The sequence below is a fragment of the Balaenoptera musculus genome, chromosome 2 (genome assembly GCF_009873245.2).
Source record: "Balaenoptera musculus isolate JJ_BM4_2016_0621 chromosome 2, mBalMus1.pri.v3, whole genome shotgun sequence".
Lineage (NCBI taxonomy): Eukaryota > Metazoa > Chordata > Mammalia > Artiodactyla > Balaenopteridae > Balaenoptera > Balaenoptera musculus.
The window spans coordinates 76,816,885-76,835,178 of record NC_045786.1 but is presented as its reverse complement, the minus strand read 5'-3'; the positions used below and the strand labels follow the sequence as shown (position 1 = coordinate 76,835,178).

The following is an 18,294-nucleotide window of genomic DNA, read 5'->3' as shown; positions in this document are numbered from 1 at the left end:
TGTATAGCACAGGGAACTCTACTCAATTCTCTGTAATGACCTATATGGGAATAGAATCTTAAAAAGAGTGTATATATGTATATGTAAAACTGATTCACTTTGCTGTATAGCAGAAACTAATACAACATGGTAAATCAACTATACTTCAATAAAAATTAATTTAAAAAAACAGGAACAGAGAATCCATACCATATTAAAGCACATGTAATTAGTGCCTTCTCACTCCAACAAAGGAAAACTTCTACACACTAAAAACCCAAGTACTAGAGGGCTGGTAAATGATCAGAATAGGGAAGGATGGCACTTCTTAAAATAATTGTTAGGAGTGTTATCAACTCCAGACACCAGGTTGCCTTTCCAGGTGATAAAGAATGTGCTTATCGCTGAGAGTAACAAGATTCTCATAAAATGTCAACCTGTAAACTTAGAGCTCTCCTGCTTATCCTCATTTTCTTTCATCTCCCACTTTTCTTTGTTGATAACTGAACACAAGTTCTTTAATACAGTGAATTGGGACTTCCCTCGTGGCGCAGTGGTTAAGAATCCGCCTGCCAATTCAGGGGACACCGGTTCCAGCCCTGGTCCAGGAAGATCCCACGTGCTGTGGAGCAACTAAGCCCGTGCTCCACAACTATTGAGCCTGCGTTCTAGAGCCCGCGAGCCACAACTACTGAGCCCGCGTGTCACAACTACTGAAGCCCGCGAGCCTACAGCCCATGCTCCACAACAAGAGAAGCCACCACAATGAGAAGCCCACGCACTGCAACGAAGAGTAGCCCCAACTCGCTGCAACTAGAGAAAGCCCGTGTGCAGCAACGAACACCCAACGCAGCCAAAAATAAATAAATTTTTTAAAAAAGAGCTCTGCATATCAATAAAGAAAAGACTAACAATCAAATGACAAAATGGCAGCTCCAACCATAGCTTGTTTCCTTGAGCAGGTGCCTAGGTCACAAGTCTGTGTCCTGGCTGCAAAGGGTCTTCGGAATTTTGGGTTCTAACTTACATGTTAGGAAGGCAGGAGTTATATCACAGGAATGTTCTTTAATACAGAAAGTCTGTTTAAAAGATGGTGGACGTTCATGACTATGACAAATATCCACTACCATTCTTTTGCACGTTCTATTATAATGGTGGTCACAAGGAAATTATGGATGCAAATTTAATTTCCATTTTCAAAAGCCCAGCTAATTACTTACTTACTTAAACATTCAGTTGCTATTTTCAGGACTAAAGGGTCTTCTGTCATTCATTTATTCTTTCAGTTTTTCATAAGCCCCCAAAATATTTACTATGCACATACTATCTACTTGGCACTGTCTTCTAGGTGCTTGGAATACACTAATGAACCATACAGAAAAAAATTTCTGCCCCCATGGAGTTTACATTCTAGTGAGATGTCTTCAGTCATTGTTGGTACTCCACATCAGTTTTCAAACTTTTATTCCAAACAAGGACAGGTTAAAATGGATGGAGCAAAATAAGTAGTCCAGTGTTTGTCAGCTTTTCTAAGACAGTTCTATTAGTTGGTTTAGTTCCTAGGCACCTGCCTCTTCAAATACATGGCAAAGATATTTTAAAATCTGGTAAAAATATTTTAAAATTTGATATATTAAAAAATACTGGGGGCTTCCCTGGTGGCGCAGTGGTTGAGAAGCTGCCTGCCAATGCAGGGGACACGGGTTCGAGCCCTGGTCTGGGAAGATCCCACATGCCGCGGAGCGACTAGGCCCGTGAGCCACAATTACTGAGCCTGCGCGTCTGGAGCCTGTGCTCCGCAACAAGAGAGGCCGCGATAGTGAGAGGCCCCCACTTGCCGCAACTGGAGAAAGCCCTCACACAGAAACGAAGACCCAACACAGCCATAAATAAATAAATAAATAAATAAAATATTAAAAAAAAAAAAAATACTGGGAATTCCCTGGCGGTCCAGTGGTTAGGACTCTGAACTTCCATTGTAGGGGGCCTGGGTCCGATCCCTGGTCAGGGAACTAGGAACCTGCAAGCCGTGCAGTGCAGCCAAAACAAACAAACAAAAAACCAAAAAGGTGTTTGTTGTTTGGATGCTTACCTCATTGCAGTGAATAACTGAGATCAGACTACCAGAAATATGTATATTAAATTTGACTATTCAAAAGAGAATATAATAATTAGACGATTCTTTGCTTGCCAAAAGTTAATAATATTTTAAAAATTCTTTAGAGATGCTGAGAAAAGAGAGCAAAAACTGTACGTGTATTATTTGCAGGTGAGGCCACTGTGTGTTCTATCTGGGACCCAGTTGGGTGTATCTCTATCCCTAAGTCACATTGACTTAGTCACATTGATTAAGTCACATTAACCAGAGAAAAGTAATATTTGCTTTAAAAATGATGACATATAGAGTTACTTAAAAAAATACTTCCAAACCATTACTTCATTTAGCAATTTTTTTTCTTCAGAATGTTTGAAGGCCTTGTTCCATTGCCCACGAGCTTCTAGTGTTGTTGAACAATGGATGACATTTTGGTTCTTAATTCTTTGTGTTTGTCCTGTTTTGTGTTCTCTTTGGAAGCTTGAAGATCTTATCTTTGTCTGCGGTATGATCAAATCTCCTGATCATACGCTTTGGTATAGATCTATTTTTATCAGTTTTGGTGGGCACTTCGTGAACCCATTTAATTTGGTAACTCATGTACTTCAGTTCTGGGAATTTTTCTTAGATTATTTCATCGATGACTTTCATCATTTTTCCCCCTTATCTCTCTTTTTGGAGCCATTATTATTTGGATTTTGTACTTCCTGAACTGGTCCTCTCTACTTTCTAAGAGATTTCCTTAACTCCCTCTTCCAAAGCATTTATCAATTTTCTCCCCATTTATACTCTCCCGTTTTCAATCCCAAATGCTCTAAATGTCTCACATGATAGTGGCTTCTCTCAAATGTCTGATAACCAATCCTTGGTTGTCTGCTCATATTTAAGAACAGGACAATAAAATGGTGATTGGAAACTCTGAGTGATTGGGTGGGGGGTTTGTCAGCTATAAACGTCTCTATAGAATTATTTGTTTGGGCTAATAGGTGGGGACCTCCCATGTTAATATCTTCAGGTCTTTCCTCTTGGGTTGATCAGATTCCACATAGAAGGATCTTCTAATCTCCTCCTTGGAAGTTGAAGGTCTGGCTGCTGGAATCTGGGAGCCAAGTTGGTAAAGATATTTGGGAGTCTCAGCAACCAATATACAAATGTTCACTTAATCCCCCTACCCTCTAGAGATCTCCTGCTTTACCTTCTGCAGAGAAGTTTGCAGTAAAGCCATTTAAGGGCTTAAATAATAAATGACACTAGCAAGGAGAATACTCTTTTTAGCTATGAACAGAGAGGAAAGGCAAAATCCATACCAGGAAACCCCCAAAGGTGAGGGATTCTTGCTGGCTGATCAAAGAGCATGAGGAGGGGATCGTTGATGACTAGTAGAATCTGGCTTATGATAAAAGTGGAAAATCTTGGCTTTTAGTTCATCTTTGATGTGAGTGCCACGAACTGAAGGTAATACTTCTTATTAAACTAATTGTTACATAAAATTGTTCCCTTTAGTCCCAAGGGGACAGCTATGGAAAAGAAAGCACGAACTCCTAGCTGCTCTACAGAGCAGGGAGCTACAAAGGAGTCTATTAGCCATTAACCTTCGTTCTAAGGGGAAAATGTTAGGAGGCCAGTCACTCCATCTAGATAGCAACTTGCCACTTGACTTGATTGGCTCTATTCTCTCTCCTCCTCCTCCTTTTCCTTCTCTGAGTTTTCTAGAATTCTTGCCTTCTGAATAAGAGGCCAAGTTCAAGTCATTCTCCCAAGGGAGCAAACTGCATTGTTTTGGCTGCTTTTTCTTTTGACTGTAAAGGTTTCTTTGGGCATTTCAGGTCTCCCTGATAAAATTGTGTGTCTGTGTTTTCGAGTATAGAGTGGGGGGCTCTTAGAAAGAAGAGACTGAAACTATGCTGACAGAATTCCTGTGTCTGCCCAGCAGTAGGCTAAGTTGAATGGGCAGTAAACTAAAATCTATCAGATTACATCCATTTTGAGGGCAGGGTGGGTTTGATATTTTCTGTTCCTAAACAGCATTTAGCACCATGCCTTGCATGTAAGAAGCGTTCATTAAATATATTTCAATATTGATTTATTGATATTAACTTATACTATAGAAACAGTACTATTAATTATCACCAAATATGTGTTACTGGCTGTTTCTCTCTGAGCTTTTTAATAAAGCTTTCTGGCTCTATCTGGCAAGGTCAGCAAAAGCCCAGAAATGACTTACAAATGACACAACTCCAGTTTTTATATTCTTTTTGTCTTCCATATATGTCCAGAGTATTATAGAAAATCCATTGGTGGGGAAAATATTTCCCTATTAAAAATGATACATGAAAAGACTGTATTACAGGATAAGAAATATATTCATGTTTAATGTCAAATGACTGACAGATTTAATTCCAGCCTCCCTTTTTTGAGTGTGTACTATACACCTGGCACTATGCTAGGGGCACAGTACAGACAGATGCATAGCAGTCCCATCTCTCAAGGAGTGTTTAATCTAATGAGGAAAATAAAGTATATAACAGTATGGGTCATAATAGAAATGAAAAACTTCAGTCAGTCCCTCAAAGGAGTGAGGGAGCCCCCATGACTGAGGGTTTGGGCAGACAGTAATTTCTTCCTCTAAATTAGTTGTATGAGAAGGATGAGAAGAAACTGGCTCTCCTTTTGTCTTGAGATGGGATTATATGCCTTCTCCTTTCCCCAAGATTTCTCTTCAGTTTTACCACTGAGAATCTTTCTACTGGTATGGGGCCTTAAAAGTTCTAGTCAGACTTTTCATCTTGATGTTTAGGTCTTTGCTACAAAAAATGGCCATTGGGCCTATATCACTTAGAACACATTAGATTGCAAACAGCAGAATACTCTGATCCTGTTGGTTCCATCAATGACGGTAGTCCTGGGTTCAGAAGCTGTGATCAGAGACTCAGAAACATCACCAAAGCATATCTTTTTCTGCCTATGCTTTCTCCATGTCTGCTTTATTTTCACCTGGCTGGACCTGGTGGTTGGAAGATGGTTGCCCAAAGTCCAGAGGTTCCTTGATTTTTTTTTTTTTTCCGTAAAATATGCTGGTGATATTCCTTCACATTTTTTCATTGTTTATATGCTCCTGGATTTCTTGAGTACATGCAGAAAGAGGAAGTTGCCTCTGAAGCTCTCTCTCGGAATATGAAAAAAATAAAAACTTTCCCCAAAGCCCCCAGCATTGGCCCAAATCGTGTCATGCACATTGCCAACCAATAACTGTAGCACGGAATGGGACTGTGCTGCTTTATTTAGGTTGGAATTTTGCTCATTTGCTTGGAATGGAACCGCATTCTCCAGGAGGCAGCCAGGCCAGGGATGTGATGCTAAGAAAGGGGGTAGGTGTTTACCTAGATAAGGGGTAGTAGATACAGGGGAGGTTGCCACAGGATCTGGCCAGGTGCAGGGTGTAGCCGTTGAGAACGTAATGGAAACCCTTACCCCCAAGCTACAATTGCCTTCTTCCGCTGGACAGCTCTGTCTGTAATAAAGTACAGTAATTGCATATTTGCAGCCGAGTCTATCTCCTTGTTTCCATGCAAATCTGGGCTCCAGTGGCTCCTTCTTGCCAGGTTGTTGCCCTCAAGGCGTTGGCTGCGTTTTTCAATTCGTTACTTTGGATATGTCTTCTTTCGTCACAGTGTTTCTTCCGCCTGGGGCTTACTGGTCTTTACTGCATTCACTGACCCAAAAGAGTAAAAACATTGGCTGCTATTGGAGAAAACCTTACCTTGACATCTGAATAGAATGAAATTGAGGATTAGTTATTTTGTCCTCTTCTTACTCTGTTTGGGGTTCTTCAGGCCAAGTTCAGTACTTGCGCCAAGACTGCGACTTTGTGACAGAACCTCTCTGGGCTGTCTCTGTAAAATGAAGGGACTGGCTTGATCCATTTACAAGAACTCGTCCTGCTGTGCGATTCGGTGGCCTCTTTTGGGATTCGGATGGGAAGAGAGGATTGTAGACGTGGACGCTTGAGTGAGTTGAGTGTTTGGGAACCTGAAGCCCACGTTGCTTTGTGTGGTTTGAGGAAGGTTTTGCCTCTTCTGCATTCCGCTCAGCAACGAATTTGACCAACCGTACCTACTCCAAAAGCTGACCGAGGTGGCCGGTCTCCTTCCCCACACACGCATCTTCCAAGCCGAGCCCTACGCAGCCTCCCAGGGCCGGAGCCTTCGGGCCAAGCCGAGTGTGGCATCCGGCGTCCAGCGCGGCTTGCTCGGGAACGGAAGACTTTCAGGGCTCTGCGGCCTCGGGCTGGGTGGCCTGGGCAGTGAATCCAGATGCGCCCGCTGTAGCGTCTCCGCCGCTCCGCTTCGGGGCGGGAAGCCGGAGCAGGACGAGCCGGGGGAAGCGCCACGGTGACCGCCTACCCTCTCCCGGGGGCCCGACCAGGCGTCCTCCCGGGCGGCCTGGCCCTGCCTCGCTGGGTGTCTGCGCGTGCCTCCCACCCATCCCCGGCGGCTCCGACTCCGGCCCGCTTCACCCCACCGCGGGCTTTGTCCGCCAGCCGCGCGCCAGCCCCTCCCCGTTCCCGCAGGCTCCTCCCCGCCCCCTCGGCTGGCCCCACTTCCTCGGCGCAGGCGGCAGGAGCGGGCCGGGGACGAAGGGGTTAACCCGGGGCTCTTCCCGGCGCGGAGGGATACAGAGCCGAGCCGAGCGCGGTGCTGAGGCCGCCTCAGCGAAAAAAATGTCCGCCTGAGGAGACCCACAAGTTCTATCTGGGGGGACCGCCAGCCCGCCCCGGGAGGAAGGGGCGGCCAGGCCTGAGAGCTGCCTCCCCCGCCCGGATCCGAGAGCTCGCGCGGGGCAAAGTGAGCCGAACCGCCGGGCCGTGCAAGGGAAAGCCCGAGCCCGCTCTCCCGGCCAAAGTGAACTTTAATCGGGGTGGTTGGATGCGGAGACGGGGCGGCAGGTAATTGCGGGCCGGCAAGCGGGAGGGGGACGCCGTGTTGGGGCTGGGGGCTGCGGAGCGCCGCCGCGTCCCTGCCGAAGCGGAGGCGCCCCCGGCCCGCGCCCCAACTCCGCGCCCCTTTGTACAGAGGCGAACTCGGGGTCCCCTCCAAGTTGGGGAGCAGAGTGGGGGCGGAGGCTAAGAGTCGCGGGCGGCCAGGCCCGCGGGCGGCGCGCTCGGCCTGCGCGCCCCGCTCAGCGCTCGGCTGGGGTTCCGGGGCGCGCGGGAGAGCGGGTTCTTCGGCTGCCGAGCCAGGCTCATTGTTAGGCAGGTCCGGGGCCGGCCGGCCGCGGGCAGGGCAGCAAAAGTGGGAGGAGGCCGAGCCGGGGGAGGAGGACGCCGGGCAAGAGCGGGGCTAGTTGTCGGTGTTTCTGTTTTCTTTTTAAAAACGCCCCTCGGACGCGCGCGGGGGGGATGTGCTTTCCGACCCCCGGGGCCCGCGGGGGACATCCGGGCGGCGGCGGCGGCCGCAGACGCGGGCCTGCGAGCGGCGCGTTCCCTGCAACTTGTCAGTTCTATTGTTGCCGAGCCAGAGAGTCACTTCGCTACTCCCCTCGCCGCCGCTCCGCTCGCTGGATGCCCAATCGCCCCTCATCCCCGCCCCTCGAGACCCCCGCCCCGGCCGGGCCCCGCGCGTCCGGCACCCCGCGGCTGCGCGGGGTAGGGGGCGCCGGGGAGGGGGCAGGGACGGGCTCGGAAACTTGCGGGAGAGGCGGCGAGTTGAGGGAGCCGCCGCGTAGCTCCCGGGCCGGGCCGAGAAACGCGTGGATTCACGGACCCGGCGCGGGCGCTGGGCTCTCCTGACCCCTGCCCGCGCGGCGGTGGGGAACGAGTAGGGTATTGGAAGTCAGCCCGGCGTTTTTCCTCTTCCTCTACGCCCCTCTCCATTCCCGTACACACTTTGGGCCTCGGTGGTCTCTCGCTGGTCTCTCGCTGAGCCTCTTTCCTCTGCCTTAGGACCTGCTAGAAGTGGCCGAAGATGAATCCCCAGCAGCAGCGCATGGCTGCTATAGGGACCGACAAGGAGCTGAGCGACCTGCTGGACTTCAGTGCGGTATGAGAGCTTTCTGCGGCATCTTGGGGTTCTGCTGAGGTTTACAGAAAAAGAAAGAAAGGGGGGAGAGCGACGTGGAGACTAAGCAGCGTGAACTCGCATCTGCTTTGAGCAGTAGTTCTCAGGGCTGGAGTCCAGCTCCCCCAAGTTGGACACCTGAACTTTGATGTAATGTCTAGACTTGCAGATTTAAAACTTTAATGCCAGAGGGGTCATTTGATTTAGCCAGTTAAAAGGAGAACAGCGTAATCTTGAGCTTTGGTTGAGTCATCCTCTGACCCTGATGATTATTAGGGATTTTGAACTGCATATGAAAAAAAATTTTTTCTTCGACACTCCTAATCATTTCCCTTTTCAAGATGTGGTATAGTTTATGGTACCTGAAAGATGTCAGTTACAGGAAAGCTAGTGAAGGGCTAGGATTCCCAGCCTTTTGGGTTGAACCGTTTTAATATAAATATATATGTACTTATACATGTGTATATGTGTGTGAACATATGCATATACAAGAAGTACATATGTGTATGTACATTAAAAATTTTCTTAACATGGGAAATAATTGAGTGACTTAAAAATACCAGCTGGCCCCACTGCCCTTATTTCTAATGCGTTGAATTCCTTTATTAACTGCTGGTACAAAGCGAAGATCATTGACAGAAACTTACCACTTAAATTTAATAATCTTAGAATCTCTCATGTAACTGACTGGGTTTTCAGAACAGAAAATAGCCAGTATTTCCAAATAGTGTGAGGAAATAATATCACTAAGTGTATTTGCTTTTCTGGGTCTGAGTGTATATATCCAATTTTATTTTAACTTCCCTCTGAAATACAGCAACTAATTGATGACTCTTGGTGAACTTTTGTTTGCAAGGAATCTAGAAGAATTTCACAACTAACAGATGCGTTTGGGTTATTTTGCAGATGTTTTCCCCACCTGTTAATAGTGGGAAAACCAGACCAACGACACTGGGAAGCAGTCAGTTCAGCGGATCAGGTAAGATCATGTCTAAAATCAGAAACTCATATTTTGGTGTTGTGATGTCTAGTTAAAACTATAAACAAAAACAAACAAGCCCCAAATGTGGGCTGTTCCTTTAAGGATCCATTGACATTTCTTCCAGAATTTCAATGTGAATTTAAAAAATTGTTCTCTTTTCTCTGCATTTTTAAATTGAAAATTATCTTGTTTGAGTGCAAGGGATTATAGCATGCCTCTGTATTTAGAAAAGTACCAAAAGAAAATGCTCTTTGGTCCATGTGTAGTATTTTTTTTTTATTGTTTATTTAAATATTTATATTTTAAAAATTTTCTAAATTTTAGCCCATTAATGTTATTAAACCTTTGGATTCTAAAGAATTGGTAAAATAATATTATTTAAAATATGCATATGAAAAGTGGAATTGAGTCAAGCAGTAATTATAACACTTATTTTAAAAGATGGCTATTCCTTTTGGAAGTCTTCAGGAAATTAACAATTTTGTGCACAGTTATTTAAAATGTTACAAATAAATGAATAGAAAGTTAGATGTACTTTCAAATAACACAGATGATTGAATTCTGTCCTACGTTAATGTTACATTAGGATGTTTAGAGTAAGTTAAATTAGATTCCTAGTTCTACACTAGTGCTTTCGTCCTCAAATTTACTTTCTGTATATTTATAACTACTCTACTCCATTATTAACATTTATCCCATATTTCTTAAGTGTGCATTTTTGGTTTTTTTTACTTAGTTATACTCATGATTTAAAAAAAATAAACGTTCCAGAAGCAAGGTCCATTCTAGTGTACAAAAGCTATCATTTTCTGTTTAACTTAGATTTATTCCTTAGTGCTGGGAGAGGTAAAAAAAAACAAAACAAAAAACAAAAGCCAAGACAGCAACATAAGAAAACCAGCTGTCAAATCTCTAGGCTGAAACTCAGTAATTCCTCTTTGACCGGTGCTTTTTTATTTCCCGTGGTAAAATGATAGTTGATTTCTTAAGATACTGTGGGAGCAAAACATCAGAAAAGAAGGTCAATTTCATAACCAATTTAACCTTTTATACCACTTTACATTAAAATAAATTTCTATTTAAAAATCATACACTACCTTAATTTACTAAAATTCATTTTTAATGATGAAATTACAACTTAAGGGGAAAATATAGCATGTTGTTTAACATCTCAAATAAAAACATTTTGAATTTTAAATATCCTAAAGATTAATATTATCCTTAATCAAAAGGATATCATAAAATGTCAGCCAAACCCCAGCTCTTCTCCCACCTCTATCCATTTATTGGTAGTGGTTTGAAAATCATCGCTTTTTTGGGTTGAGGAGAGAAAATTATTAGTTAATATAGAAGAAGGCTATAGTCTCTTTCTTTACTACTGTTTTGAGTACATGTCAATTTTCGCAACTGATACATTCTCAGGAACTTTCAAATTTTCTTTGTCTAATACATAGTAGATGCTTAGTATATTTCATTAAATGAATAGTGATATTGCTGTTTCAGACTGTTAGCTCTGACTTGAATTGTAGAAAATATATTTAACTGACATTCATTGATATCAAGGACATGAACTTCAGAAACTGGCTATTAGAAATACTTTCTGTTTTTAGAATAAGGGCAAATATATATTTTTTACTTTTTAAAATTAAGGTATGATTTATGTAGTCTAAAATTTAAAAAAAAGTTCAGTGAACTCTAGCATGACATTGGAGCAGTTGTGGGTCCTTTCTGTAGTATGCATTATACAAAGAAAAAAATTATTTTTCTACATTGTAGAAGTGTTCATAATATTTGATTCTTTAGAGCAGGAAATTTTTAGCTTTAAAACTGTTAGGTTTTTTTATCCGTTGAAAATTTGAACTTAAATATTTATCTGCGTGGTTTGTTTTAAATTTCAGGAAAAAATTGTAATTAAAAAAAGCTGTGACCTCAGATAATCAGTGAATGGATTTAGATTTGGGGGGAAGGGAAAATAGCAAAGCAGTCATTTTATATGAAAGTATACTGGTAGATATGGTCCTATAGCCATTTCTTAACTTAAAGGAAATGTCTAAAAGAGGTTGGTATGGCAATATTGTTTTATTTGTGTATTTTATTGACACTTTAATAATCTTCTGACCTCATGTCAAAGGATATGTAATATGTCCTAATGCCTGATTATTTGCAGTTTATAAGGAGCTAAAGATCTGACTTTCCTTCTGAAGAGGTGACTTAAAGATTAGAGTTATCTTGTTTTTGAAGTAACATTTGCAAAATCCCAAGCCTTTTGCCTCATGAAAACTACAATTGTGTAGTATAATTTTCTTTATTGATTGTCCTTTTTGAGGATGACTTAATTTCAGTGTATGCTATAGTACGTGATGTTATTTTAAAATCTTATTCCTAAAGCGATATATAACTTGTATGATAGCCGACACTTTATCAAAAGTCTCAATGGAAAAGGCTAATGTGTATTTTCTATTACTTATTTGTCTTGAGGAATTTTTATAGTCATATTTTTTCATCAAGGGTGTTAATTTTCTTTGCATTATGATACAACTGTGAATTTGTCTGCTTGGTATGATAGAAGCTGTGAGGTATTCTTATGGTGACCTTGAGAGAGGGGTTTCTCTCTGTAGGAGTTAAAGGTGAGGCACTTTTGTAGGACAGTGTATAGGAGGAAAGCTTGTTGAAAGGATTGACAAACTGGAAATAGTTCTGGTGTTTAAATCCACTGTCCCGTCCAGCTTCAGGGATTGAGTATGGAGAATTAAATTGTGATATTGGATTTAATTTTTGGTAGTTTAAATGTTTACATGATATCTGAAAAATTTCCTTTGTTAGTTTTTGAATCCAAGTAACGAGATGTTGGAAGGGAGTGGGATAAATTTGTTTAGTAAGCCATCTATATATATTGAGTCTGTCTCTTATATTTCTATCTAGAGAGTTATTTTAACAAGCAAGTAAAGCTTTTACTTTTCCTTGTTCAAATCAGACTTTCGTAACACTGTAGATTTCTTCTTGCTCAAGATTTTTGGAAAGAATTATAAGAACTATTTTCTAGCTCTTAATTTTTAAAAGGAATACAGTTTTTCACTTGGGGGGTATTTTCATATGCACATTTGGGATTTTTGAAAATATTGAATTTTCAAAAAATTTTCTGGGAGGCCAGAAAAATGAATTCTCATTAAATTACTCTTCAATATTTTTTTAAATTAAACTTTTTGTTTTGAGATAATGGTAGATTCATATGCAGTCGTAAGAAACAATACAGAGATCCCACTTTTACTTTAACATGTTTCCTGCAACGGTAACATCTTGTAAAACTGTGGTACGATATCACAACTAGGTTATTGACAGTGATATACTCAAGATACAGGAACAGTTCCATCATCACAAGGATTCCTGGTGTTTCCCTATTATAACTGTATCTACTTCTCAAGTAATTTCTTAAAAAAAGGGAAAGATTAGTAAATACCTACTCACTCAATTAAAATGGAGTAAGCTTTTCAAATTGCTATAGCATTATTTGAAATATCAAGAAAGAGAACACCAAAATTTTACCAATGTGTTTTTTAACCGAACTGTAATATAAGTAGGAATGGTAATTTTAAATAGAGGGGAAACTAGCTTTAGCTTTTTCACTTAAAGTATTGTAGAGTTATGAGTAGGATGTGTTTCATATTTTGTACCTATCAGTGTTGAAGTTTGTTAACTATAGTGTATAGTAATACACACTTAAATTTAGTAGTGTTATTTGGTTAACTGAACCATATTAGACATTTGCTTCTGGCGAGCTGTAGTAATGAATTAGAGTAACTGCAGAGTTAGCAGGCATATGAGGAAAAATATAATATTTTAGGATAAATATGGTCTACTGTTAAGTGGCTCATTTAATGTAGAAGTTAAGTAACAAAGGAGTCTTTTAGAGAAAATCTGTATATGAAAATACATTCTTGGAAAACAAAAATTAGAGACAAGAGTATAACCATGAGTACTGTGTGCTTTTCGGAGTAGTTCCTATAGTGCTCTTTTAAGTAGTCATGGCTTATAGTGGATTTGAAAACCAGTTTGATTAGGTCACAGTATTTTAGAGACTTGTTTATTATATACAGTGAGCCATACCTTTAATTAATTATTATTTCTGTCTGTTTTCGTTAACAATTTAAACATTTAAAATCATTTTCTTGGATAGGAAGATAAAGGTGAAGATACTCAACTTTAAATATAAACACAATTGTTTTCACATTTTAGATTTAATGGGCCTATTTACGATAATCTCTTATTAAAGCCAAATAGTCTTTTTTTGTTCTTGAACAATTGATACTCATGTCTGGAATGTCACTGCCTGCTTAGTGTTGTCAAAGACTTGGATAACTCTTGCTACAAGAGAGTAAAATAACACTATTAGAAAAGGTCTCCTGGGGAAAAAAAAAGGAGTTTCTGGACAGTGTGGAGGATGTCTTTTTTAAAAAAGTATTTAATAGGACTGCTTTTGGGTATTGCTTGAATGTGTTTTTTTGGATGGGAATGTTGAAATTACAAATCTAATGCTTTTGTGCTTAGGGAATAAAATGAAAAGAAGACAAACATTTAAATATATTAGTTCAAAAGACTTTCTGCTTTGTTAAATAGTTGAGCCATATTTATCTTAGATTTATCAGTTAACCACATATTTATTTAGTATTTACTTTGTGTAGGTTGTTATTCTACTAGCTTTTGGGAAGGTGGCGAATGGAGAAGGACATAGACCAAAAAAAGTGGAGGCATTTAATTATCTAGACAGGAAGATAAAATGTAAAAATGTGAGGTAAACTTGTATAACATAAAAAATATCAACAACTGCACATTAATATAGGTTAAATTGAGTCCATAAGAGTAAGAATGTGCTGAGGAGTGTGGGAACTGGCTTAAGGAAAACTCAAAAATGTTGAATTTAAAGTTGACTTTTTACATATATACAATGGAATATTACTCAGCCATAAAAAGGAACGAAATTGAGTCATTTGTTGAGACGTGGATGGATCTAGAGACTGTCATACAGAGTGAAGTAAGTCAGAAAGAGAAAAACAAATATCGTATATTAATGCATGTATGTGGAACCTAGAAAAATGGTACAGATGAGCCAGTTTGCAGGGCAGAAGTTGAGACACAGATGTAGAGAATGGACATATGGACACCAAGGGGGGAAAACTGCGGTGAGGTTGGGATGGTGGTGTGCTGAATTGGGCGATTGGGATTGACATGTATACACTGATGTGTATAAAATTGATGCCTAATAAGAACCTGCAGTATAAAAAAACAAACAAAACAACTAAAAAAAAAAAAAAAAAAAAATAAAGTTGACTTTTAAAGGAGATATGAAAAATGAATTAGGGAAGAGAAGAACTGTCCTCCCAGTTGTGGAATAGCATGAAAAGAGACCCGGAAATGAGAGGCTTACTCCAAGGGCCTGTATGTACACAGTTCAGGGAAAGAGAAACTGATTTTTATTGATTACCACTCCTGCACTCCTTGAGTAGCTCATATTTATATACTGTTATCTGGAGCCAGACTGCATGGGTTCAAATCTAATCATTGCCATTTATTAGCTGGTGACCTTGGGTACGTATCTTAACCTCTCTGTGCTTCTATTTCTTAATCTGTAAAATAGGACTAATAATAGTAGCTGTCCTCATAGAGTTGTTATGAATGTTAACCGAGTTAATACAGGTAAAGCTCCAGGAACAGTATCTGGCACAGAGTGAACTGTGGTGGAGTGAATTGTTAGTGGTGAGGCAATAGAATAAGGAAAGCATTTACTTATTCAGGAGGCTATTGTGCTAATCTAAGGATGAGCTGGTGAAGGTTTGGACTTGGTATTAGTATAGGAAGTAGGAAGGGAAAATAGGAAGTAAGAAGGAAAAATACCAGAAGAAAAGGATTGACAGAATTTGAAGGATTGGATTTCTGTAGGTAAGAGAAATTACTTTTGCAATTCTGGCATAATTGGAGAATATAGTGCTGGAGAAAAAAAAAAAAATAAAGATGCTGGTATGTTTTGAGCATTTTAAATTTCACATGACTTGGGACTCTTGGCTAGCTTGGGGATTTATGAGAGAAGAGTGCTGCAAGATGAGTTAAAAATTTTGGTTAAAAAAAGCTCTTTTCTGCCTATAAAATTAATACATAATCATCATTGAAAAGAAAATTGGAGAACAGAAAAAGCAACAAGGGGAAAAAGACACCCATTATTTTACTATACAGAGAAAATTGTTACATTTTGATTTATTTCCTTTTAGTCTTTTTTTCCTGTTCTATGTTTGCAAAGTTGAGAGCTTACTGATGGTTTCATTTCATGTCCTGCTTTTTTATTTCACTTGATGTTATGAGCATTTTCTCATGTTCTTAAAGGTTCTTCATAAGCTCCATTTAAAATTATTGTATGGTATTATTACATGGGATGAATATAGCGTAACTTATCAAATCAGTTATCTTACTGCTTGACGTTTAGAGGTTTTGTTTGTTGATTTGCTTTTTGTTATTATAAAAAATATGATAGTGAATACCTTTTTGTACATGCATATATTTTTATCTACACTTCAATTTCCTTTGGATAGGTGATGTAGATTTTGGTTTTTGTTCCTACAAGTTATAATTAAAACTAAGTGAGTGAATGAATACCCTTCGGGAAATGAACTCAGAGGGAGATAAATGATCAGGTCAAGAATTGATGTTAATGGTGGAGTTAGATGTATAGAATTAGTGACTTTGGTTGATTATTTAATGTAAAAATACAAATTTTTATTTATGGATGGAGTGTTTGATGACATTTGGTGCAGATTTGTATTTGTGTGTAATTTGGTTGTCTGTTGACTGGAGGGAATTCCTGTCATTCTTTGACCTGTGCTTATTGAAATGGAGTGGAATCTAGTTGGAGTCGATCAGTGAGAGAGCCCTTGAATTCTTGACTTTTTATAAGAGAGGTAGTATAGTGCAGTGGGAAGAATTGGGCTCAGGAGCCAGATGACTAGATTGGAACAGTGCTTTGCAACTTATTAGCTGGGTGGCCCTAGGCAAGTCATTTAAATGATCTGAGCATACTTTTCTCCTTTATGAAGAGTGGATGATAATGCTTACCTTCAGAATCCTTATGAGGATCAAGTAAGATTATCTCTGTATATTGTCTGCTACACTGTAGATTCAAAAATTGTAGCTGCCTATGGCACCCTCTTAAGTAATACTAATGTAATATTATTATTAATAGTAATAATTATAACCAGTATTACAGCCAGTGTTTATTGAACTATTATCATATGCTAGGTGCTATGCTAAGCTATTTATAGGCATTACCTCATTTTACTTTAGATAAAATGTGATGTTTTATGGCGGTGGGGAGGGTGAGGAAATGCCCCCCAAGGGCAACATGTCAGAGTTGCTTTCTAGTGCCAAAATCAGGCTGAAGAATAGTTTTGAAAGGTCATTAGGTACCTAATAACCTTACCTTTATTTTTTGTAGCTCATTTCTTCTTAATACTATTATTTTGTGGACTACATGTTATATAGTGCAGAATGGTAAACAGAAATGTGTACACCTTTTGAAAACCCTCTTTCATGTTTAGGCATCGCCACTTGGATATAGTGTTTTCTCTATATTGCTCTCCAGCTGCTTGAAAATTTTCCTCTCTAGAATGAAGTGTAGTCTAAATAAATAAATAAAATAAAAATGATGTGATCTGAGAGGATAGAATAGCTGGGAGACAGGTTGGAGAGAATGAGTCTCTAGGGTAGAGCTTCTCCACTTTTTTCTTAATGGCAGGGAAGGAGCATAAACTCCCCTGGGAGCCTGAAGCAACACATTGTAAGTGAGCAGAAGAAATCTTATCTTAAAAATCTTCATGTGCATTTTACTTTCTACTCCCTAGCACAAACATATTTGTTGTAATAGAAATATGTCTTAATTAATCATTAAGTAAAACTGAAGTTCTAGGAAAATGCATTGAGTTTAGCTTATGACATTGCCTTCCTCCTGTTTTCCTTTGTATCTTTGGGGGTAGAGGCCAGGGTGGAGTGGGATGCAGTCCTACACTATCCTTTCTTTAGTGAGAAGACCAGCCTTAGAGTATATCTTCTTTGGCTGTCTTTATCCTGGATCTTTTCTTGCTCCTACAAAAATCTATGAAAAGGGAATGTTACATTGGGGGAGGGGAATGGTTTTGGTAGGGAGCAAATTGTTATTCCGTAAGCTGAAGCACAGAGAAATTTGTTGGTAATATATATAGCTGTCATTTGAACTTCTGTTTTCTTTTTCTATCCAGATCATCCTGTGATTTTTTCACATACCCCTGACTTGTATGTTTTTACAGGGAGAGCTTTGATTTTTTGTTCCATGTTTAAAATGTGCTCTCATGTGTTCCAGGTTAAAAATGTGCTCTCATGTGTTCCAGGTTAAAAATGTGCTCTCATGTGTTCCAGGTTAAAAATGTGCTCTCATGTGTTCCAGGTTAAAAATGTGCTCTCATAAAGACCATGGTGAGTCATCCAAGCTACTGTAAGCTGATTGGGGACTTAAAGATCACACAGAAATGAAAACAGATTAGGGATTGGTTACTAATTTTTATTGCATTGGACAGTGACTCAGGGATGAAACCTTCAAAATAAAATAAAAAAACAATTTGAGATAAGGCACAGGACAGAAAATACTACCTTTTTTAAAAAAAAAAACCCACTACTATACCTTATTTTTGGTTATTAAAAATGAAGAAAGCTGGCCCAAGATGTCATTTTCTCAGATCTGTTTTAGGTGTTATGAAAGTGCCTGAATTTGAACTGAGGGAATACTCTGAATTTGAAAAATTATTCCAGTTACTCAAAGGAAGTCTTTCTGGAATTAGCCTCCCTCAGAAGTTGTTCACTTGTTTTCTTCTGGTGGTTTTGCCAGTGAGCCATTGTGAGGCTTTAAAATGAGCAGGATCAACTCATGATGACTCTTGCACCACTTCACTGGTGGTTAATGTAGAGAGCACAGGTTGAACTTAATCTGATCACACAACTCTAATCAATGAGCATATGTGCTGCTGCTCTCAGCAAGAGTTGTGAGTTAGTGGTGGGACACCATGGGGATCCCTGCTTGGAGGGAATTACAGTCATCCAGCCTCTCTGTTCTGAGGCGTATGTTGTTTTGAGATTGTTGGGAATAAAAAAAAGGTTTACTATGCTACTGG

At 40.0% G+C, this 18,294-nt stretch overlaps 1 protein-coding gene across 7 annotated transcripts in view; it reads left to right on the top strand.

Moving 5' to 3' along the window:
- The first annotated feature begins 6,756 nt into the window (after nt 1-6,756).
- TCF12 (transcription factor 12) overlaps nt 6,757-18,294 on the top strand; it is a 373,765-nt gene continuing 362,227 nt past the window's right edge. For 5 of the 7 annotated variants that reach the window (XM_036844908.1, XM_036844905.1, XM_036844904.1 and 2 more), the window contains exons 1-3: nt 6,766-7,019; nt 8,016-8,112; nt 9,037-9,109. In XM_036844908.1, coding sequence (XP_036700803.1) covers nt 8,038-8,112; nt 9,037-9,109 — 148 coding nt within the window. In that variant the 5' untranslated portion in view covers nt 6,766-7,019; nt 8,016-8,037. Of the gene's footprint in view, nt 7,020-8,015; nt 8,113-9,036; nt 9,110-18,294 lie in introns of all 7 variants that reach the window. The other 2 variants (XM_036844906.1, XM_036844902.1) reach the window with 2 other exon arrangements.